General features: G+C 37.4%; 3 protein-coding genes across 8 annotated transcripts in view; 2 read left to right on the forward strand and 1 right to left on the reverse strand.

The window, feature by feature from the left end:
* LOC6031149 (serine/threonine-protein kinase N) overlaps window positions 1–23,512 on the reverse strand; it is a 167,960-nt gene that overhangs the window by 46,920 nt on the left and 97,528 nt on the right. For all 5 annotated transcript variants that reach the window (XM_038261754.1, XM_038261752.1, XM_038261751.1 and 2 more), the window contains one exon: window positions 13,225–13,691. In XM_038261754.1, coding sequence (XP_038117682.1) covers window positions 13,225–13,691 — 467 coding nt within the window. The remainder of the gene's footprint in view (window positions 1–13,224; window positions 13,692–23,512) is intronic.
* LOC6031148 (UDP-glycosyltransferase UGT4) lies at window positions 7,375–10,023 on the forward strand. 2 transcript variants are annotated; one of them, XM_038261757.1, is made up of 4 exons: window positions 7,375–7,498; window positions 8,093–8,351; window positions 8,406–8,899; window positions 8,958–10,023. In XM_038261757.1, exons 2-4 carry the CDS (start codon window positions 8,178–8,180, stop codon window positions 9,853–9,855), a joined length of 1,566 nt encoding a protein of 521 aa, XP_038117685.1. In that variant the 5' UTR covers window positions 7,375–7,498; window positions 8,093–8,177; the 3' UTR covers window positions 9,856–10,023. The 2 variants fall into 2 exon arrangements, with proteins under 2 accessions (XP_038117685.1, XP_038117686.1); XM_038261758.1 differs by lacking the exon at window positions 7,375–7,498 and adding an exon at window positions 7,563–7,585.
* LOC6031147 (UDP-glucosyltransferase 2) lies at window positions 11,469–13,223 on the forward strand. Its single transcript, XM_001841938.2, has 2 exons — window positions 11,469–11,705; window positions 11,761–13,223. The coding sequence occupies exons 1-2, from the start codon at window positions 11,532–11,534 to the stop codon at window positions 13,144–13,146; spliced, it is 1,560 nt and encodes a 519-aa protein (XP_001841990.2). The 5' UTR covers window positions 11,469–11,531; the 3' UTR covers window positions 13,147–13,223.

Here is a 23,512-nt window from a genome sequence, read left to right on the forward strand (position 1 = left end):
TTTGATCATGATTTTTCAGTGAAACGTTTACTTCTTCGCATTGGTTGGTCTTCCGTGTGTTAGGTCACTCAAAAATCAAAACAGTGCTGAAAAGTACTAATTTTCGATACTTAGCAGTTCTGTACGGAATCGGTCTTTTTATTTAATTTTTATTTTGTTCAAAGATAAAACTTTCGTGCAATTTTCGATCTTTTCGAAAAATATTTTCAAAATTTAAAATCAAGACTAACATTTCAAACGGGCTAAACATTCATCATTACGCCCTTTGAAATGTTAGTCTTGATTTTAAATTTTTGAAAATATTTTTTTCGAAAAGATCGGAAAATTTCACGAATGATTCATAGTTTTATATTGTAAATCGAACCATTAGTTACTGAGATATCGACATTAGAAAATGATGGGTTGTTTGGGTGAGACTTAAAAAACATCAATTTTCCTGTTTTTTAATCTTTGCATGACAATATCTCAGCAACTAAAGGTCCTATCAACAAAGTTCAAAAAAGCAAAATATAGAGAATTTTCTCAGCTTTTCAAAAATATTTTTTTCAGAGGTGGGCAAACATGGGCACTAATTTAAAAAAAAAAATGAAAAACTGCGACTATTTTCAAAAAAATTAACTAAAAATGGCTATAACTAGAAAACGGTGCAGTCTATCAAAAATTCACTAAAACACTCTTTGATTGCAAAGTTGATTATACATCGAAAAATGAAGTTGAAAAAATTTTGCGACCAATATTTCAATTTCTTGAAAAAATCTGTATTGATTAAAAAAATCATAACTTGGTCAAAGATTTAAAAGATTTAAAAAGTGAAATAAAAAATCACCAAATTTTTTACTGTGTATCATTTTTTCAGTGTAGTCCATATCCATACCTACAACTTTGCCGAAGACACCAAACCGATCAAAAATTCCTTAAAAGATACAGATTTTTGAATTTTCACATATCATTTTGTATGGACAGCTGCCAAATTTGTATGGGAAATTATATGATCGAACTAATGATGCAAAATGGCTTCTTTGGGCATACCAAAGGCACCAAAAAGTTTCAGCCAGATTAAAAATACAAAAATCGAATGACTGAAATCTCAGAGAATTGCTCTACTACTAGAGCTGAAAATTTAAACTTAAGCATATAAATGAGTGCCATAATGAACTTTTCAGAAGTGTGGTTTCGTCACTATAGAATGACAGGAAAAAAATATTTTTCAAAGTGGAATTGTACAAAATGCAATTTATTTAGCACTTTGTTCTAGAAGCACTCTACACATCGTAAAACCAACTATTTCATTGAGTATTTTTTTCTAGGTTTTCTATTCAATTAGAAAAAAAAAATGCGTTTTCACACTATAATATTTCAGCAAGAACAAGTTACTTTTCTATTCTTCCTAACACTAACCATCTGGTGTTCGGCAGGGGAAGCTACTACTCATTTACGTCTGTTACAGATTTTTTCCTCATAACTCGGACGCTTCACTTGTTGGTCCGGCGACTAATTTGAGGTGGTTTGCTACCGGTCAACCGCCAACTTGTAAAGTGTCGGTTTTGATTTCGAAATGCACCCGCGGCATTGGCACGTTAGACATAAAAGCAAAGTGATGATTTGCTTTTCCGGGTTGTGGGTCACCCCAAACGACCTATTAAATGTCAACGGTTTATTTTTGGAATTTTTTCATATTTTTTTTTCAAAGAGTTATGTCACTGCTCAAACTTCGCAACAGAAATCAGCTGATTCAAAGTAGCGTTGCCGGCAAATTGGCTGTCAATCCTCCCCCGAAACGGCACGCAAAAAAGTTCGCTTCCTGTTGGCACGTATTTATTTTTAAGTCTCTAAATTCACCTTAAAATAAAACATCCCATTAAATGGCGCGTACGATCGGCGACTGCCCCCACAAGTGACACCGCAAAAACAACAAAAATCAATCCACTTCAGCAAACGCACCGAAAAAAAAAGAATAAACAGCCCGATTAAATTTGAGAGAATGTTTCATGTTTTACGATCATTTTTGGCGCAAAAAATAAACAGAAAACGCACAAACTCAAACTAACCTCTTCCTCCATTCGAAGCCGCTCCTGAAGTTGCCATTCCGGCGAGGACGACTTTTTCGATTTGGACGACTTGCGGCGAATCCAGTTCATATTTTTCAACGGATTTTGGCGCGAAATTCAAGAAACGCACCAGCGAACGCGCAATACTTTGGAGAAACGATCGCGCGCGACGATTTTTCACACGGTAAAACAAAACGCGACTGGTTTCGCGTTTCGCGAGTTTGTCTCAAAAACGTTGAGATTTTCGAGGTTGGCGCGGATTTGGATTATTTTTGCGCTCTTCGAGCGGCGCGCGAATCTTTCGGAACGTTTGACTTCTTTTTTTTTTTGCTTGCATTTGGTTTTTGGGGTTCGGAGCGGAACAAAAGCCAAAAATAAAAATCTTTCGAACTCTCGCGTGATAAACAAACCGACCCCAACATAGTCGGCGTGTCGTGGTCGTTGCCGTCAGTGACATGGCGTTGTAGTTAGGGTTGTCAGTTTTTTTCAATTTCAATTACCTTTTGAAAATTATCCAAAAACTTAAATTCATTTCTAGAAACTAATTTTAAAAACATCGTATAGGTTCACTTGACCCCACCTTGCCCCCCAAAAATACCTTTGGCACGGAATTGATCAAGTTGGCCTGGCCAAAAATGCTTCCAAGATGACGTTCCCGAAAAATCACCCACCGAGTGCTGTCAAGCAGTGACTGAGTGACACACAGCTACCGAGCACAGCAGGCCGAGGTTTTTTTTTTGCAATACACACGTGCGAAGGAGGTGAAACGCATTATCTTCCCGCGGAATCTCCGCCGGGATCACGAAATTGGGATTGACATCTGATTGGTGTCTGTTTACAAATTTGTATGCGGGAGTTTTTTTTTGTGTTGCATAATGTGCGGTAAATCAAAACAATTGGAAATGTTTACCCATGCCAGAGGTGGCGCACACGGTGGGATATCGAGGCAGTGTCTGAGTTTTGTCAGGTTAAAAATAATTTACGTTGCTAACCCTATTGTTGTTGCTTTCATCCCATTGCTTTGGCATTTTATCTAAAATAAACTTGTATTGATGAACGCTCTGCAAGGAAACCTACAGACGAGTTTCAATATAAAATATCAGTTTTAGGAAGTGTTTTTAATCATCAAAGAGCATAAAAAAACTCTATTTGTTTATATAACGGGTTAGTTGTTTTGACTTGTTTCATTTGACATTACCACATATTAAAAATGACATAGGGTAGAGGACCCAGAAATCGTCCACTTTATAGTGGCAATCTAGGAAATTTGATGAGAATTTGATGACAATTTATGGTTTTTGGTTCTATTTGTTGTAGAACGTTGATAAACTATTTGATTTTAAGTTTCCACAAGGTTTTTATCATTTACATGTTCATTTTTGATGAAATTTTGCGTTTTAATAAAGTGCTCTGAAGAGCCTATTTTCGCCCCTCTAAATCCAATTTTCGCCCACCCTCGGAACCAGTTTTCGCCCACGACAAAAATCAAGAAATCAAATGAAATTATGACACAAAACTAAGCAAATATGGTCTCCTATTGATACCCAACATGTTCCCGAAGCTAAATTTAATTGATGTGCACATATTTTGTCGTACATATTATAAATTGAGGTTCAAAAAATCCTAGGAGTTTTTTTTAGATATCCTACTTATTTTGAGATTCTCTGTCTACTAAAACTACAACCAAAACATGTTCTCACTCTCACTAAAAAAATATGACTGAATCAAAATTTGTAATAGAATTCATGTGTCCCTGTTCACCCAAGATAAGGGCAATTAGCTCCATGTTGTTGTTGATTTTGTTAGGGGAGCTTTGATTGATCCCGAATTGACTCAATAAAAAATATCTAATAAAAATATTAAAGCACATGTGTAACTACTTCTCCATCCTCTGCTTTATTTGTTCTCCTATATACCAGTAAACTTATACAACATTTGAACCAAAACCCTTTATGAATGAAAGTAATTAAAATGATTATTTAATTTTTAAAAATAATCTAGAATGTCCCAAATATATTTTCAAGCACATTTCGCTGCGTTTAGGAAAGTTTTTATGGTAAACGAAAACTGGTTCTAGTTAAAATCTTAAAACACAATACAAGATTTCGCCTTGGTCGAAAATTGGATCGCATGTTTTTTCATGACCCCAGAAATCGCCCACTTTATTTTATTGAAATAACCTCTGGTAAACGTTTAAAACAGGTAAATCACTAGATTTTCATGAAATTCAGACATACAGTGAAGCAATGAATTATTCTTATAATTTTTTTTCGGACAAAATGAGATGTTTTCCCTCATAAACATTATTACCCGCTGTAGTCGAAATTGACCAAAAATATGGCGGCTGCAATAAGGCTTTTTTTGAAATGCTTATAAAAACTTAATAAACAATACAAATTCACTAGGAAAGTTTTAATTAGAGCTAGAAACGAATAAATATGTAAACCTGCATAATAAATTCAACCAAAAAATTGTAGAAGTTTGCTAAATACAGATAAAATCCAGTAGGTGGGCGAAAACTGGAGCAGGGCGAAAACTGGGTCCTCTACCCTATTTGGAGACATATTAAATAAATAAAAGTAAAAGTTTATATTAGATATATCGTATCGAACACAACACACATTTAACAAAACCATTAAAGCGATCAGATATCTTGCGTTGAATTAACTGCAGAGACAGGTTCTGTGAATGGATCACATTTCACAATATCAGCAGAGGAGGAAGGATGCGTGGACATACCGTACCAAATCAATTCTTCAATCGCCAAGGGTTGTAGAGCGAGTGGTTACGTTTAGATTATCCTTTGAATAGTAACAATATTGTATTCCTCCTTCTTATTTTCCCTAATCAAATTAAAATTCAAGAATTTGAAATCCTCCTGAAAAATAAGTTCAATATTTTTAGTATTCCAGTTCCCTTCTTTCAATTAAATATAAAATGCAGTCAACAATATACAATTAAACTTTAGTGGATACAATTGGTGTTTGTAGCCCTTTTATAGTTCAAACATGTTTTTAACTGAAAAAAATCTTTATTTATATCGATTTCACTTTTTAACGTCAAATATAGATATTAAAATGCGTTATAATCTGAAACCAGTTACTTAATTTCTAAATTAAGGATTCCCTCAAAAGTTTTGCAAAATAAGTCATTTAAATCGTTATAGTTGTTGAAATAAATGGAAATGGGACTAAGCTTACAGCTGCCAAACAAACGAGAATTTTGCCTATTTGTTTAATATAAAAATTAAAGCGGCCAGCCCAACTACGATGTGTTTACTGACAGGAAGAATTCCTCAGCTTCTTAAAAATAATATTTAAGAAATGGCACTCGTTTTTCAGAAATATATTTTATTTGACTTAAAATTGATCTTTTAACGATTAAAACTTGAACACGGAGCATTTTATTAAAAATTAATTAGTTGTTTTATAAAAATAGGAGTACTTTAGCATTGTAAATAAAGTTTAACTTAAAAAAACCATTTGTATATTTTTTTACCAATATTTTTTTTAAAGCTTTTTTTCAAAAATCGTCTGTTCGTAAAAAAAAACAAAAATTAAACATTCGTGAATTTTTACGATCTTTTGAAAACAACATTTTCAACTTTTATTGAATCAAGTCTAACATTTCAAAAGAGCCAAACATTCAATATTATGCCCTTTTCAAATGTTGGTCTTCAAGCCATTGTATCTCAGCAACCAGAGGTCCAATCTTTAATGTTTCTTAGCCAATTTTATAGCAAATTTTCTGACTCAGAAAAAATCTGAAATGGTCACTATTTTTAAAAATCGAAAAACTGAACATATTTCGCTGAAATCAAACTTTCGGTGGCAATATCTTGTAAACGAGGCCCTATATGAAAAAAAAATGTGTAAGCTACATTTTGATTGCAAATTCAATTTTACGTAAAAATAGGTCTAAAAATTTAATGAATAAAATAACGATTCTTTCCAAAAAATCAATATTTTTCTAAAATGTTTAATTCGGCGGCAGAATTATTTACCATACTTCTCTATGGCTCAAAAAATGTGGATTTTTATCCCCAAAACATAAAAAAAAAACACGAAAATCGAAAATACGGATTTTGGGAACGTGAGTTCGTTGTGAAAAAAAAGTTGATAAAAATCGGCAAAAAATCATTTTTCCGTGTACCTATCTTTTTCTGAATAGTCCCAAACAATACCTACAACTTTGCCGAAGACACAAAATTGATCAGAAAATTCCTGGAATTGTTACAGAACCAATGACACAAAATAGCTTCTTTGGTCATAGGGAAGAGGAAAGGCCCCAACAAAGTTTAGGCCAAATAAAAAAAAAATTAATACAAATAAAATCCATTTCCGGTGTTGGGAGAGAATTGCTCACATTCGGAAATGCATACAAAAACAATTTGCAACAGCCCATCGGAAAAAAATGAATTCTTGGTTCAATGTTTAAAAAAAAACAAATTTCATGTATTATAAAATCAATTGTTTCCGATTTTATAAAAATATAAAATGTTATTACAAGAAGTATTGGCAAGGGAGAATCACGATTCTGTCAAAACTCATCATTTAACGATGTATTGTTTCTGGTTTATACAAAATTGCTTGTTTGATTGAAGTTTTTCCAAAAAAAATCTATCATTACCTGGATCTCGACACTTTTTCTGACCAAATATTTGGTAAGGGTTTATCTTGAATATAAAAAAAAACACTTTTTTTTATTATGGATTTATAATTGAGGTTGTAACAAAATTCAGTAAACATATAAAAAAATAATCAATAATTGTCGGTCAATTGTAAAGTTCTAGAGTAGTACATCAAAAGTAATCTAATATTTATGCACTTTCGCACACCCACATATGACAGTAATTTAGCATACAGTTGCTGCCGGCACTAATATTATCAGCATATTGGCAAGTGGTGCATTAGCCAGTCAGGCAAACACTGACATGGACACGCAAACATTTAAAGTTCCCTCCCGCGGACAACTTCGCTGAGAGAACAGACTGATTTAGTGGGGTAATTTGACAATCTCAAACAAGTTTTGTCATTTTATTTTTTTTTCTGATTTTGGTCCCCACCAAAGTTTCAAATTCTCAGAAAAGGAAATTAAGAAATAAATAATTTTAATTTATATTTATACAGTGTCAAATAATGACAAAAAAACAATATTGCTTTCTGACAAATCACCCCAAGACCATTACCATGGCTAGGAATCGACCAAAACAAACGCAATAAGTCGCGAAATTGGCAAATCAGCCGTGTGTGTGCGTGTGTCTGTTTGTTAGTGAGTAAGTTCGCGCTAAGGTTAAGCGACTTCACGTTAGGGAAGATCTCACCCGCTCAGAGACTTGTTGGTCAGTGTTGGTTCTCCTCTCGCCCGTTCTAGCTGGCGTGTTTCAGTAATACGTTGGAATTTTTATAGAAGAAGAGTTTTTTAAGAAATTGATAGTACTACAGTTTGTGGTGAGTATCGAAGCGCGTAATTTATGGGTGGCCCCATAATCGGCCGCGATTGATCCAAATAACTTTCGGGGATGCCGCGAATTCTAGGTTAAACGTTCAGATTTATGACTTTTAATGGATGATGACGGTTGAGTCACGAGTCGATTAAGATTTTTGGGGTGCGTGAATTGTGAAGTTGATTGCGTCAAGCTGGGTTTACATTTTGGCGCCGAACCGAAGTTCGTTTCGAGAGGAGTCAAAGATTGATGGGCTAAAACAGGTTTCGCGTTGTTTTTTTGTTGGGGACTTTTGAATTGCGGCAATTGCGCGTTGGGGTCTTCCGTATTTGGGCAGATTAGGTACGGTTTGAAGTTTAAGACGAATCTCTCGTATTTTTTTTTAAATTTGTGTAAATCAGACAAAACGAACTACCGTTAAATATCTCATGCTAAAAGAGGAACAGTGCGCACAAGATTTGATTGAGTTTGATAAGACATATGTTAGATTGACCAAAAAAGGTACTAACGAAAAATAATGAATCATTCCCAATTGTCTCTTTCTCCAAATGCAATCAAAAAGTTCTCTATCGTTTATTACCTTCATGCTTATTTTCAGCGCGTTGGCCACCACTGATAAAGCCCAAGTCGTTTCAACACCCAGCTCAGTTTGCTGATATCACTTCAAAGAGCGACACATCGCCATGGGTTCCACAACTCGGTTACTAACTCTACTATTCCTGGTCACAACAACCTCCGTCATTCTGCTAAATGGAGCCGATTCCGCAAGAATTTTGTGCGTCTTCCCGACCGCCAGCAAATCCCACGTGCTGGGGATGCAGGCGTTGATGAATAACTTGGCCAAACGAGGTCACGAGGTTTGTAGCAAACAGTGATCAAGTGATCGTGTAACGAGAACCGTTCCCTTGTAGATCACCATGGTCAGTGCATTTCCGCTGTCAAAACCCGTGCAGAACTATCGGGACGTGTACGTCCCGATCGAGGGAGCCTTCGGACCGCTGATGGCCAACTTCATGCAGGGCAAAGATCGGAACATGCTGAAGGTTATGCCGGTGATCGTGGCGGCATCGCTGGAGTACACCAACGCTACGTTGAACTCGCCCCAGTTCCGGAAGCTGGTGGACGAGGAGCGGTTCGATCTGGCCGTGGTCGGGTGGTTCATGAACGACTACGTTGCCGGGATCGGTCAGCTGTTCAAGTGCCCCACGGTGCTGTACTTTAGCGCCGGGTTCAGCAGTATGGTCAACTTTTTCGGAAACCCAACGGAGGTCGCCGCCGTTCCTCACATGCTGCTGGGCAATAAGAATCCGATGGGCTTCCTCGATCGATTGCAGAACACGATGATCTACGGAGTAGACGCAGCCATAGGTCAATATTTGCGGTACAAAACGAAGCCGTACTACGAGTAAGTACTGTTTACTCTGCTATCAAGCTCAATATCTGACGATCCTTCATTCTTTTAGCTACAACTTCCCCGAGGAACGGGGATTCCTCCCGTACGACGAAGCCAAACGGCACGTTTCGCTGGTGATCTTCAACTCGTACTTCACCCAAGCGGTACCCCGGCCGTACCTCCCGAACGTGATCGAAGTCGGCGGGTTGCAGATCAAGCCCAAACCGGACCCGCTGCCCGCGGACATCCAGGCCTGGCTGGACGGGGCCGAGCACGGCGCGATCTTCCTGAGCTTCGGATCGAACCTGAAGAGTTCGAACCTGCGGCAGGACAAGTTCGACGCCATCTTGGCGGCCCTCTCGAAGCTCAAGCAGAGGATCATCTGGAAGTGGGACACGGACGTGATGCCCGGCAAGCCGGTCAACGTAATGATTGGTCAGTGGCTGCCACAGGACGACATTCTGGCGCACAAGAACCTGGTGCTGTTTGTGACGCACTGCGGACTGGGTAGCGTAACGGAGTCCATGTACCACGGAGTGCCGATCGTGGGCATTCCGATGTTTGGCGATCAGGAGCACAACGCCGCCCAGGTGCTGAAGGAAGGTTGGGGCGAGGTGGTGACCTTTGAGGATCTTACCGAGGAGACGTTGAGCAGTGCGATTCGGGGTGTTCTGGGGAATGAGCAGTATCGCCAGACGGTGCAGAAGATGGCCGATCTGTACCGGGATCGACCCCAGACGGGGCTGGATCTGGCCACGTTCTGGTTGGAGTACGTGGTTCGACACAAGGGAGCGCCTCATCTGCACTACCAGGGAGCGGATTTGAACTTTTTGCAGCGGAACTTGATCGACGTTTTTGCGGCGATTGGAGCTGTGTTGTACGTAGTGTTTAAGATTTTAGCTTTGTTGTTGAAAACGGTGAAACGGGTGATTTGTGGTCAGAAAAAGTCTAAGCAGAAGCGGAATTAGGGTTGGGTTTAGGAAACATTCCTGTGTTCTAATGTAAGATTTCAGTGATAAGAAACAAGTCCTTTTAAAATTAGATTCAAGAAAAGTCTAAGAAGTCATTCCAATAGGAAAAAAAGCTCAGGTTGCATTTCAAACAATAAAGGAATTCGGTTGATAGTAGTAATTAAACCGGTATTATCATACATCGGGATGACAATCCTTGTATTTTTTTTGAATGAGCAAAATGATTAAGATACCTAATGCAGTCATACATCGGGATGACTATTGATTTCTTCTCGGTCTTATCATTCATCGGGATGACTATTCATTTTTTTTTCTAATAAGTAAATTGAGACATAAAGACTTGATACATTCAAGTACACAGTAAAAAATCATGGTGATATTACATCTGAGAATGTGAAAGAATTTCCTTTTTTTCTAAAATTTTTTGTAAACAAAAATTGAGGTTAAAAAAGAGGAAAATACATCTTTCAATATAATACATTCAAAAATGCACTTTCATTTCTTGAGTGTGGTCTTTGAATTAATTTAAGTATCATTACTTGATACCCCTCAGGATGACAAATGAAGTTTCAACGCAAATGGAAAAAGTTGCATAAGCATGATGCAAGCATTTGTTTGTTCAGATTCCAATCAGATTCACCTGTTTCGAGCGCCGCCTATCTTCGACACTCACACACTTATTATAATCTTTTTTCATATTAAGAAATTGTGCGCGCAACACGTTTCTGATTACATTTGCCTTGGTATGCGTGGCCGGTCACTTGATAGGGAAGGTGCGGTGCTTCAAAATAAAAATAAAATTGTAAAAAAAAAATCAAATCTGTTAACCCAGCACATCAATAAAAAAAAGTTGATAAAAGGCTTGTTCAAATGTTGAAGGTGTGAAAAATTACATTTTTTGTATGTAATTTTACATAAAATTGATTTTGAACTGAGAAAGATTGTGTGTCAGAAAAATAACTAATTTTTAAACAGAAACTTAGTAAAATCACATAGGCAAGGTAAATTTTCATCTTTTTCTATGTGATTTCTTTTTAACAAATTCATTTGGGTAAAGTTACATGTAAAAAAGTAAATTTACTTGTCAACTTTTAATTTATTAAACTGTTAGAAAATTTAAAGGATTAAATGGGTGTGTAAACTTGACTCTTCTATATGTAATTTTACTTACATTAGTGTGTGAAAAAATGACATAGAAAATATGAAATTTTACTCAGTATTTGATGTAAAATAGTCATGTTTGCATACGTGATCTTTCAAACAGAATTTGAGTCAGAAAAAAGTTTATTTTTTATCAGAAAGTTGACAATATGATATAAGTGGTGTGTAATTTTCATCTGGTTCTACGTGATTTCATTTTTACACATTAAATTGGGTAAAATTACATTAAAAAAAAAAAAAACAGGTAAATCTTATTTTCTTAATACGTGTGAAAATTGATAAGAATGAAAGAATGTCAACAAATAATTGAGAAATAGGTATGTCTTTCAAAGTATAAGTTTACCTATTTTTACAAAGAGGTATACAAAAAGTTCACAAAACATTCCACTACCAACGCGCCGTCCGCGATATCATCCGACGACTCACTTCCATCGTCACAAACCGCCCTGTCCAGCAACACTCAGCTATCAGTTTCGCGCCAACTTCGGGTGCGATCAGAGTGTTTCGGTACCATGATTGGCAGTTCTTCAACGGTTACGGCCGCCGCCGTAGCGGTCGTGATTTGCACCTTTCTCACACTTCCGGTCCAGTCGGCCCGCATTCTGTGCGTGTTCCCGAGCCCCAGCCGATCTCACGTACTGGTCGGGCAAGCCCTGCTGAAGGGGTTAGCCGAGCGGGGACATGAGGTGAGTTGTGAAGGTCAAGTTGGGATTTTGGGGTAATTTTGAGTTTTTTTTGTAGGTCACCATGGTGAGTCCGTTCAAGCTGGCGAAGCCGGTTGCGAATTATCGGGAGGTGGTCATCCCGGTGGATGACTACACCAGCAAGATGACCAAGGAGTTTCTGGAGAAGCCCCCGAACATCCTGAAGACGCTACCGGATATGATGATCAAGATGATGGAGACGGCCAAGCAGATGGTGAACGATCCCAAGTTTGTGGCGTTGAAAAGTGAGCAGTTCGATGTGGTGATCAATGGAGTGTTTGTGGCGGATTTTATTCTTGGGTACGGAGCGCACTTCCAGGCGCCGACGGTGGTGCTTTGGACTGCGGGGTTGACCAAGATCACGGCTGATTTGGTGGGGAATCCGAGGGCGGTTTCTGCCGTGCCGCACATCATGCTTGGACCTCAGGACTCAATGGTTCCGGTGGTGGCCCGGTTGAAGAACTTCATGGTCAGCTGTATTGAGAATCTTGTTGGGTTGTACTCGTGGTATCACCAGAAGACGTTCTATGAGGAGGCCTTCCCTCAGGACAGATATCCGAGCTATGACGCTGTCCGGAAGAACGTCTCGTTGGTACTGCTGAATACTCACTTCTCCCACGCCGGACCCCGTCCATACCTGCAGAACGTGGTCGAGGTTGGTGGTCTGCAAATCAAGACCAAGCCAGACCCACTACCGCAAGACATCCAAGAATGGCTGGACGGCGCCGAGCACGGCGCAATCTACTTCTGTCTGGGATCGAATCTCAAATCAAAAGATCTACCGGCAGCCAAGTTGCAAGAGTTCGTGAAGAGTTTGGGCAAGCTCAAGCAACGTGTTCTGATGAAATGGGAAGCGGACACCATTCCGAACCAACCGGCCAATGTGATGACCAAGAAGTGGCTTCCACAGGACGACATTCTGGCCCATCCCAACGTGGTCCTCTTCATCTCTCACGGAGGCCTGGGTGGAATGGCCGAGGCACGATATCACGGCGTCCCGATCCTCGGAATCCCTATCTTCGCCGAACAATCCGGCAACGTCGGGTCGATTGTCCGCGAAGGTTGGGGCTTGGAGGTAGACTACGTCACCCTGAACGAGAAGCGACTGTCGAAAAAGTTGAAGCAGATCCTCACCAATCCAAGCTACCGAGCACGAGCCAAGGAAGTGTCCGTCGTGTACCGAGATCGACCTCAGTCCGCGATGGACACGGCCTGCTACTGGGTCGAGTACGTGATCCGACACAAGGGCGCCCCCCAAATGCACTATCAAGGCGCCGAACTCAACTTTTTCCAAAACGAAATGCTGGACGTGATCGCGATCATCTTTCTGGCGCTGTATCTCGTAGTTAAAGTGCTGAAATTGGTGTTCAAGGGCATCGCGCGATTGCTCTGTCGCAGACAGACCAAGCAAAAATTAAACTAACTTGCCGTTTCATTGCTTGATAAGATAAGATATACGAGAATGTTCCACAATAAAAAAAAATCATCATCCTCCACCTACCTCCTGCAGCGCCTTTTTGTCGATCGTCTTTGTACTCTGCAGCGTCCGGATCACATTCTTGGCACCGTCCACCACCGCCGCCTCGATCCGTAACCGATGCCGCAGCTCGTCTATCCGGTCCTCGAGCGAGTTCTCCAACTCCCGCGGCCGCCCCTCCCCGTTCTCCTCCGCCACCTTGTTGTTCAGCTTGTTTTGGCGCACCTTCAGTATCCGCAACCGAAGGAACTCGATCTTGGCCTTGGAATCGGCCAGCATCTGGTGGGCTTCGGCGAGCAGCTTCTTGTCGCGGCCGTGGTGCCCGCTCGAGATCGACTGGATCATGTTTTCGGCGCCGTTCTTCACCTTGGTTTCGATGCTGAGCTGCTTTTCCAGCGAGACGAGCAGTTTGTCGTTGGGGGTGAGGTCGCCGCCAGACTGTTGGCCACCGACGCCCTGCGCGGATTGTGTGACGGGGGAGGGAAGCATGTCTGGAAAGAGAGGGGGGGGAGTTGTCGTTAATAACGTTTGAGGGAATATCTTCGTAAAATAATTAAACATTTTCTTGCTGTCGTGCTAATTTGTCGCACGTGCATTTTCGGCCAAATTGTGCTGAGAACGCCATTTTGAGCAGTTCACAATGCCCCACCTAAAACTCCGTGCATTGTTGTCGCTCTTCATATGAAAAAAGTTTCAATCTTGCCGTGCTAACTTGACACACCCTGGAAATTGATGTAAGTGCGACAACTGGCTAAAGAGACTTAAGGTCAGAACGCGTTTGACACACGTATGAAGCCCGACTACCGTAACCATATGTTTTTATAACTCGGGACTCCGGCAACCAAATTCACCCAAACTTCGGGACAATGCACAGAATGGTCAGCCAAACAAAAAGTGTTTGTTATTGTTTACATTGCGTGCTCTCGATTTCGTTTATTCTAGGACAAACATTAAAACGCGTTTTTCTCGCATCAAAAAGCAACGTGTGACAATATAGCACGACAGCGCTCAATTTACAATAATTAGATATAAATTACTGGAACAACCAAATCGTTGGTTTTTGCAACCTATTTTTTAAAATTAGCAATCTTGAAAATAATTTTTAATCAGAATCTACAACATGCATTCTAAATTGTAGAAGAAAGTCTAATTCAGTATAAGGACTTTCCAGAAAAAAAGTATACGGAAAACTATTTTTTTAAATATTTTTTTCACTATTTTGAAAGAAAATTATTTTTTTGCAATTCCGTCGTGAAACTACTTACTTTTCCTGTCATTCTTGAACGACGAAATAGCCTACTTTTCTGTACCAAAAATAACAGAATCGAATAGCAACACTATTCAAAATAATTCTACTTTTCTGTACTCAAATGGGTGCTGAAATGTTGAAATTTTCAGCACTTGTTTCGAAAAGTAGCACTTTTCAACATTTTTTTGATTTAAACGATTTATTGACAAAATACATGAAAATTTGACATAAAATTTCACTCAGTGTGTGTTTTTTGGAATTGCAAAAAATGTTGTATGGAACTCGATGCAAAACTTGATTTTTTCAGCACTCTTCATATTTATCAAACTCGGTGAACCTCGTTGGATAAACGTACGACTCGTGCTGAAAAAATCCTCTTTTTGCAACTTGTTGCATAAACTACTGTTTCTACCGTAAAATATGCATTTTAAGTTCCCTAAAACATAAAAAAATGAAAATAAAAAATACATTTACTGGGAATCCAACATTTAACTAAAAAAGGGAAATAAAAATGTCGAGATCTTATTTTTCCGTGCACCTGATTTTGCCGAAGACACCTAATCGATCAGAATCCTTTCTTGAGACAAAGATTTTTTTATATTCATATGCCCATTTTGTAAGACCACCGCATAACTTTATGGAGCCTTGTATGGACTATCTAATCACAGGGTGGCCACTCAAATCTCATTTTCAAATTTCGGACATCTATCAATCGGTATTAATCCCGGTCGTCCATTTGGCGGCCATGTTTTTTTTTTTCAAAAAAAAAAAACATTGAAATCTTGATTTAGAATGCAGCAATAAAAAAATGACAAAATTAAAAAAAAAAATGAAAGTCGAATAGAATTTCTAAACAAATTTGAAAAATCAGTCTATTCAATTCAATTAAAAAAAGAAACTTTACAATATATTTATTAACAAAAATACTTTATAAAGGCGTTTTCAATTTCGATTCAGATAGAAACCCTTTTTTTCTTCTTATTTCTTTTTATTAAAGCGGGCTTAACATGGTGACAGCCTTATTGAAAAAAAATGTCTAGGAAAATAACACCATTATCAAGTTTCCTTCTAAAATGTAGTTTTTTTAATATCAAGTGCTTCTCGATATCAGCTTAACCGACAAAAAAAAGTTATTTAAAGCCTTTTCCACTCACGTCTTTTATGAGTTTTTAAATGCCTTAACAGGCTTTTCATTCTAAAATAAATAAAAAAAAATGAGGAAAGGACCTTAAATTTGATATTATGTTCTCAAAACGAATTGAATGCAACTGAATTTAAAATTGTATAGAATATCACAGACATTGAAAATAAAACAAATATGGGTCAACTGGGTACACTTTTGGACTCGACCTTCACCGATTTGGACCAAACTTGGAGGGAACGTTCAACTATCGATAGTTAACAGAAATCCCAAGTTTGGTCCTCATTGGACCATCCCTCTATTTTTGGCCCCGCCCTCTTTTTTGACGATTTTCCAAAAAACTTTTTTTAATCATAACTTTGCAACTATTTGAGCAAAAGTCTTTCTAGAGATTGCATTTTAAAGAAAACTGTAATTTTAACCCTTAAATGCCCCTTAATTTTATATTTAAACAATTTAAGTATTAAAGTACAATTTTGATCGATCCGTTATACTTTTATTTTTTTTTATTTCACAATTGTGTTCCCCGGACAATTTTACATAATAATCAACGTTAACCACAATCCAAAATGAACTATTGGATTTTACTGAAAAAAGTTTGATTTTGCGCAGCACTTTTCAACAAAAACTGATGAATCCCACATAGTTCGGTTTTTATAGGTGAGAAACTTATTTCGGATTTGAATTCTTAGGACAGAGTGCTGCGCAAAATCAACCTTTTTTCAGTAAAATCTCTGTAACTCGCCAATAGTTTATTTCAGGTTTACATTGATTTTTATGTATAAATGTTCAGGGAACACGATGGTGATAAAATAAAAAAAATAAAAGGAATTGTTCAAAACTGAATTTTAATACTTAAAACGTTAAAATAGAAAGATTAAAATTTTATTTTTATCGAATTTTTTGGACAGTTTTCAAAAAATGCACCCTCTAGAAAGTCTTTTGCTCAAATAATTGCAAAGTTATGACTAGGCCGTTACAAATATTTATAAAAGTTTATGTCCCCCCCCTCCCTTCAAAAATGGTCCGAAGAATCAGGGGGCAAAAAACATTTTTTTCAAAAAACATCTAAATTTCAATGGAAATTGAAGTACAATAAAAAAAACTGGTTTTAATTATTTGTTTTTTGAACACGTACCCACACATTTCACTCTTGTTGTGTTGTATCAAATAATCGTTAATTCCCGGGAAGCAAGTGTGACTTTTTTTACGACCAAAACAGACCCAATTCGTTTCGGCGTGATTCACGCCGGTTCAGGTACACCCAAAATTCCGAGTCGAGAGAATCGTTCCCTGAAAATTTATTGAGGGCTCAGCGCCAAAATCGAGAGAATAGTTCTACCAACTCACACCACCATGAAAATGAGTTCATTCGTGGATTGATACAATAAATCTTCTACAAGTGTCATACATCGACATCTGAACACTCCTCAGACACTAAGCTGGGACGGCCGAGGCAGTTAAGTCATTGGGGTAGTATGCCAAAGGTCAATGGTTCGATTCCCGTAGTTGTCACTTTTGGTTTTTTTTGTTTTGACGGATGAACTTTTTTTGCAAATGAACCTCGAGAGAATTATTCTTTCGCCCATCTCGAGCTGTGTTCTCTGTGTCCGTAAATGGTACCACTATTGTCTCGTCTCGAGGCCATTATTCTTTTGGACTAGCACTGCCCAGTTTTGGGTGTAGGACGTTTTCCGAGAATCAATTTGGCAGGCCCAAGCCTGAGTGTGACAGGTATTTTCACCTCACCCACCACGAGCGAAAGAAGTTATTTGCTCAAAAATTCCTGACCGGGAAACAACTCAATAATGGGCATTCCTTTCTGGACTCCATTACCGGACCGTAATATCGGAATCGCTGGCGCAATTACACAACAATTCATCCGGGGCGCATTTTGCGAACCTCCCTCAACATGCAAAAACAATGGTTATTTTGCTGTTGCATAACTTGAGCGCCTTAACTGCCGCATTGCTTATGCTCGTTCGTTCGACTTATAAGATAGAATAAACACCCTTGAGCCGGGCTAAGCTGAGAGCTGAGCGCCGGTACAAGAAGAAGAAGAAGAAGAAGAAGAGGAAGAGGGAAAATCCATTCAGTCTGTACTACAAGTGTATCTGCATATAGCAATAGTACAACATTCCACCCGCCACCACCCCCGACGAGCAAAGTGGCTCAGCTTCCTTCCACCGAGCTGCCAAGTAAGAGCCCTTATCCAGCATTATATCCACCTCGCGCGTGTAGCACGTCAACATCAGATGTCTCAATTATATTACACTTTGCAAACATGTGTGAGCTGAATGAAAATAAAGCTCTTTTTCTCTCTCGCTCTTCGCACAATTTCTGCGGAAATTTATTCGCAAAAGATGGTGAATCTCACGTCTTTGGAAAACTTTATTCAATTTTCACGCTGTCGTCATTTCAACACTCACACACACCGTTCGCTTGCTCGCTCGCCGGAAATGGCCTTGTGGAAAACTGTGACACAACATGCACGGACGAAAATCTAGAGAATTTATCCTCTTAAAATGTGATTTTTTTGCGTTAGAAATGATTTAAGTTCATCACCATAATTAAGTAATTGAACTGTTTTCAACATAAATTAAAGCAAAATAACATAAAATAGATGTAAATTTACAGTATAAAGATTTACACCTTTATTTTTATTACTGTGCCGGGAGCACTTTCCTCTAGTGGAATTTTCGCGGCAGTGTGCGTGTTGAAAAAAAGTTGAATCACATTTGCTGGTGTCTGAGTGTATGTGTGTGCGAGAGTCAATTCAATCTGCTTGAATAGAATTACGTGAAAAGCCACGGAAATTGGATTTTTATGCCAGCTTAAGTCAATGCAGTGTAAAATAAAATTTGTTAGCGTGAGTCCTGCAGAAAAAAAATCGCCGACCAGATCATGTTCAGAACATGCCAAGTAGTAGGACGATAACAACTCAAGTTACGTATCTTGAAAAAATCATCAAATATTATATTAAATAATAGGAAAATGTAAAAAAAAAATTTATAGCTATTTTTTCAAATTATTCAGCGATTTCACGCCAAACCAGTAGGAGACACATCATAATTGCTCTGATTTGCTTTAAATGTGGCATGGGAGTTTGTTGATCAAATAAAAAAAATGTATTTTTTAGCTAAAAAAATTCAAAAATCATTTCCCAAAACGTGCCAAAAAATTTTGCAGCCAAAACTAATGCATTCAGCTTAAAGAAAATTTTACGGAGATCATTTTGCTTTTTTAACATTCAATTAATGTCCACGCAAAGTCGAGATATTTGCATTTTAGTGAACAAAAAGTGACGAATTTTCAAAATTCTTTGTATATAAGCATTTTTAGCATAACACATGGGCTACTATGATTACAAATGAGAAGGCATATATTTTGGATTTTTTTTTTTGCTCGCTCAAAAACGATATTTGTCAAAAACATTTCATGAAAAAACATGAAATTTTCTCACAATGTGACGTAAACGACAAATAATTATAAATCATAATAAATTTTATTAAAGTTCATATCTCCAAGCTATGAACGTAATATTTTTTCATGTACATTTCGAATGTACACATTTATCAAATTTATTTATAAAAAACTTATTTTTTCAAAAATAGTTACCCATTAGAGCTTTATTTGTTCATATCGAGAAGATTACAGAGTAATACTAATAAATATGTCGTTTACGTTACATTGTGAGAATATCTCATGTTTTTTCATGAAATGTCTTTGACAAATATCGTTTTTGAGCGAGCAAAATAAAAATATCCAAAATATATGCCTTCTCGTTTGCAATCATAGTAGCCCATGTTTTATGCTAAAAACGCTTATATACTAAGAATTTTGAAAATTCGTCGCTTTTTGTTCTCTAAAATGCAAATATCTCGGCTTTGCGTGGACATTAATTGAATGTGAAAAAAAAAAACAAAATGAACTCCTTTAAATTTCCTATAAGCTGAATGCATTAGTTTTGGCTTCAAAATGTTTTGGCACGTTTTGGAGAGTGATTTTTGAAATTTTTTAAGCTAAAAAATACAAATTTTTCTTCCTAAAACGCCCTGCCATGCCCAAACACAAGCTTTTACGGACCATGTCTATGCAGGATTTTTTTTCAGGGGACTTTAAACTATAACTTGAAGCCTAAGGCGACCAAATTTGAATGATATTTAGTATGATTGTTACGCGCTTTTCTGAAAAATACTCGAAAAATGCACTTTTTTCATTCAAGCTTCGCGCGCGGTTTGTAAACCATTTTTGGAATTTTTTTGTTGTATGAAAACATTGTTCCTGACATCCTAATCTATCATTCTAGGGGTGAGCACCAAAGATTTGACAACTTTTCATTTTTTTTTGGGACGGCCTAATGGAGGGCAATCCCATGCCAAATTTGAGCCAAATTGAAGCACTTTTGATCTGGATTCTGCATGTTTGACGTGGAATCCCTTCCACAGGAACCCCCTCCACCGGAAACCAATAATTTATACGAAAAATGTTTAAGTGTCAATAACGAAATTTGTGGTAATTACAACTAAAAAAAAAGTTTATTTAGTTGAAATTGTCTGAAAATTTTGATTTCGGGAAAATCTTGACCAACATTGTAAGGACATTGTTTTGGTCAGAAAATGTGGTCTTTAAAAAAAAGCTTTCATCAAAAAGTGAAAATTTTAAAATTGTTTTTTTTTTATCATTGATTTACCTCCCAAGGATATCAATAATGTTCCTATTTAAATTTCTTGTTACATTTTTTTTCATAATGCTGGAACTGTAGGAAATTTGGACATTTTTCCAGGTTATTTGCTCACTTTGAAAGTTTTTTTCTGGTTTTAGTTAAATTTTACGTTTTGTAACATTAGAATGCAAAAAATTGTTTCAAAATGTATACTACACTAGTTCAGTTGTTTTGCAATCATAAGTTTTAAAAAAAAAGTAAGATTTGACAAAACAAAATATTTAGCGAAAAAAAAACTTTTTGCGATACTAAACATTGAAAATTTTCCAACTTCTAAATATGTTTAAATCAACCCAAAAATGCTAAAAATGATTTTAAACGCAAGGGGAATGCATTTTAAATCAATTTCAGCTGATTGCACTTAAATTGCTATTGAAATTTAGAAGTTATTGAAAAAAAATATTGCCCCCGAATTTTTCGGGCCAACTTTGTAGGCCTAAATAAGATAATAATTACAAAACACGAACAAAATCAGTTATTCAATTGGACAGTAGCGGATAGTAAAGCTATATGTTAACGAAAGTAAAATTTCATTGATGCAATAAGGCCAATGGAAATAGTATATTATACGTTCATAAGACATTTTCAAAAAATAAAAAAATAAACTTCAGTAATGTTTTCACATAAATTCATTCAGCAATTTCCCACAAAACCAGCATGATTTGAAAAAAAGTTCTCCGATCGGGCTCAAAATTTTTCTAGGGGTTCCTTGGCCGAAATAATTAGACCAGTATTTTTTTTGTTTGGCCATTAGAGTGGTCCGAAAAATGGCAATTTTAGTCGATTTTAGCAAAAACCACATTTTTCATAAAATCATAACTCCGCACAATTTCATCCAATTTCGCCTGTCTTGAGCGCAAAAAAGTTTCTAAGTATTTTGGGCCAAAGACTCCCAGAAAAATGTTGAGCCCGATTGAAGACTTTTTTTTTCGAATCATGCTGTTTTCGTGGGGACTTGCTGCATTGCACAGTGGTCCGAAACCGAAATCTAGCGTGACAAAATTGATAGCGGCCACACGTTAAGATTTAGAGCTTTGGTGTCTTCGGGACAAATGATCAGGGTCAATAGGGGCATCTTTTGGTATGGTGGGCATTAGGGTGGTCCAAATTTTAGGGTGGTTCAGAATTTTTATTTTGGCGGGATGACGAGATAGCGCTTTGGTGTCTTCAGAAAAGTTGTAGAGAACACCATTTTGAGCAACTTTGCTGAAGAGCACAAAGCTCTATCTTCAAACGGGAAGTTTCTAGAGCCATTTTTGTAATTTAGGTTGAAGTGATTATGAAAAAATGAGTTTTTTGAATTTATCAACTCAGGCTTGTGTCATAGCGTTGGTGTCTTCTAGACATTTGTAGAGCTTATCAAAATACACATTTATCTTCCAAGAGAGTAAAATCGGACCTTTAAAACGAAAGTTATAGCCAAAATACGACGAAAAAGACGCCATTTTGAAATGTGAATGACTCGAAAGGTGGTGGAGTTTGACCTCGCTCTTAGAAGCATCTGAAAGTACACGTTTTAGAGTACATTTGCTGAAAATATCTCGGGGGTCTTTTTTGTTTAACTTATTTAATCTCAATTTGAAAATGAGCATTTTTAATCGTTTTTCGCCCATAACTTTTGATAGAATTGACCAAAATTCATTTTTCAAGAATAAAAATGTTCATTTTGACAAGCTCTACAATTGTCTAGAAGGGCTCAAAAATGTAAAAAATTATCTAGTGGTTGTAAAAGAAGAAACAAGTTTTTGCTGAAATATTTCAGGAATAAATTTAATTATTTTGTTGATTCCTGAAATATTTCAGCCAAAACTTGTTTCTTCTTTTACAACCACTAGATAATTTTTTACATTTTTGAGCCCTTCTAGACAATTGTAGAGCTTGTCAAAATTAACATTTTTATTCTTTAAAAATGAATTTTGGTCAATTCTATCAAAAGTTATGGGCAAAAACGATTAAAAATGCTCATTTTCAAATTGAGATTAAATAAGTTAAACAAAAAGACCCCGAGATATTTTCAGCAAATGTACTCTAAAACGTGTACTTTCAGATGCTTCTAAGAGCGAGGTCAAACTCCACCACCTTTTCGAGTTATTCACATTTCAAAATGGCGTCTTTTTCGTCGTATTTTGGCTATAACTTTCGTTTTAAAGGTCCGATTTTTACTCTCTTGGAAGATTAATGTGTATTTTGATAAGCTCTACAAATGTCTAGAAGACACCAACTCGCTACGACTCAAGCCTGAGTTGATAAATTCAAAAAAACTCATTTTTTCATAATCACTTCAACCAAAATTACAAAAATGGCTCTAGAAACTTCCCGTTTGAAGATAGAGCTTTGTGCTCTTCAGCAAAGTTGCTCAAAATGGTGTTCTCTACAACTTTTCTGAAGACACCAAAGCGCTATCTCGTCATCCCGCCAAAATAAAAATTCTGAACCACCCTAAAATTTGGACCACCCTAATGCCCACCATACCAAAAGATGCCCCTATTGACCCTGATCATTTGTCCCGAAGACACCAAAGCTCTAAATCTTAACGTGTGGCCGCTATCAATTTTGTCACGCTAGATTTCGGTTTCGGACCACTGTGCATTGTTATAATTTCGCAAATTTGTGACAGTACGACTATAATTATGTAAAAGGCATTTTGTGATACTTTTCCATTGATTTTTTTTGTTAATTTTACTTATTATTAGAAATTTAGTTTTTTTTCATGTTTTGTCCCGCGACCTCAACCAGAGCTGGAGGACAAAAACTTTACATTTCAACGATTGCTGAGAAAACAATTATTGCTCAACTTTGCAAATCGTTGCAACAGCAATCATTTCAAAACTTTAACATTGAACCAAATTTTCCCATGACCACTCGATTGTCCATAAGAGACCAGATAACCACAGAAACTAGCACACGCCCCGCACAATGCAGCTCAACGTGGATACATTCGATCAAAAAAAAGTCGGCCCAGTTGAAATAATACAAATTCTTCCGGCGCTCGCGCTCGATCCGAGGAATTCCACCGCGGCCAAATTGCCCTAGCTCCGGGGTGGGCTCCTCAGCTCTTCTTGTTTCACGCACATGATCCGCAAATCTGCCCGTACCGGTCGTGGAGAATTGCATGAAGCGAAACACGTGGTGGATCGGTAAACTAACAATAAAATGTATTGTAAATAAAAAAAAAATACGGTAATGAACAATACCG

This window comes from Culex quinquefasciatus, chromosome 3 (assembly GCF_015732765.1).
Source record: "Culex quinquefasciatus strain JHB chromosome 3, VPISU_Cqui_1.0_pri_paternal, whole genome shotgun sequence".
NCBI lineage: Eukaryota > Metazoa > Arthropoda > Insecta > Diptera > Culicidae > Culex > Culex quinquefasciatus.

What these genes read in the sequence shown, in the direction of transcription:
- LOC6031148 (XM_038261757.1), top strand. Translation starts at nt 8,178, where the DNA reads ATGGGTTCCACAACTCGGTTACTAACTCTACTATTCCTGGTCACAACA. An exon ending in TGGCCAAACGAGGTCACGAG is followed by an intron (nt 8,352 to 8,405) that starts GTTTGTAGCAAA and finishes GTTCCCTTGTAG; the next exon opens with ATCACCATGGTCAGTGCATT. An exon ending in AAAACGAAGCCGTACTACGA is followed by an intron (nt 8,900 to 8,957) that starts GTAAGTACTGTT and finishes TCATTCTTTTAG; the next exon opens with CTACAACTTCCCCGAGGAAC.
- LOC6031147 (XM_001841938.2), top strand. Translation starts at nt 11,532, where the DNA reads ATGATTGGCAGTTCTTCAACGGTTACGGCCGCCGCCGTAGCGGTCGTG. An exon ending in TAGCCGAGCGGGGACATGAG is followed by an intron (nt 11,706 to 11,760) that starts GTGAGTTGTGAA and finishes TTTTTTTTGTAG; the next exon opens with GTCACCATGGTGAGTCCGTT.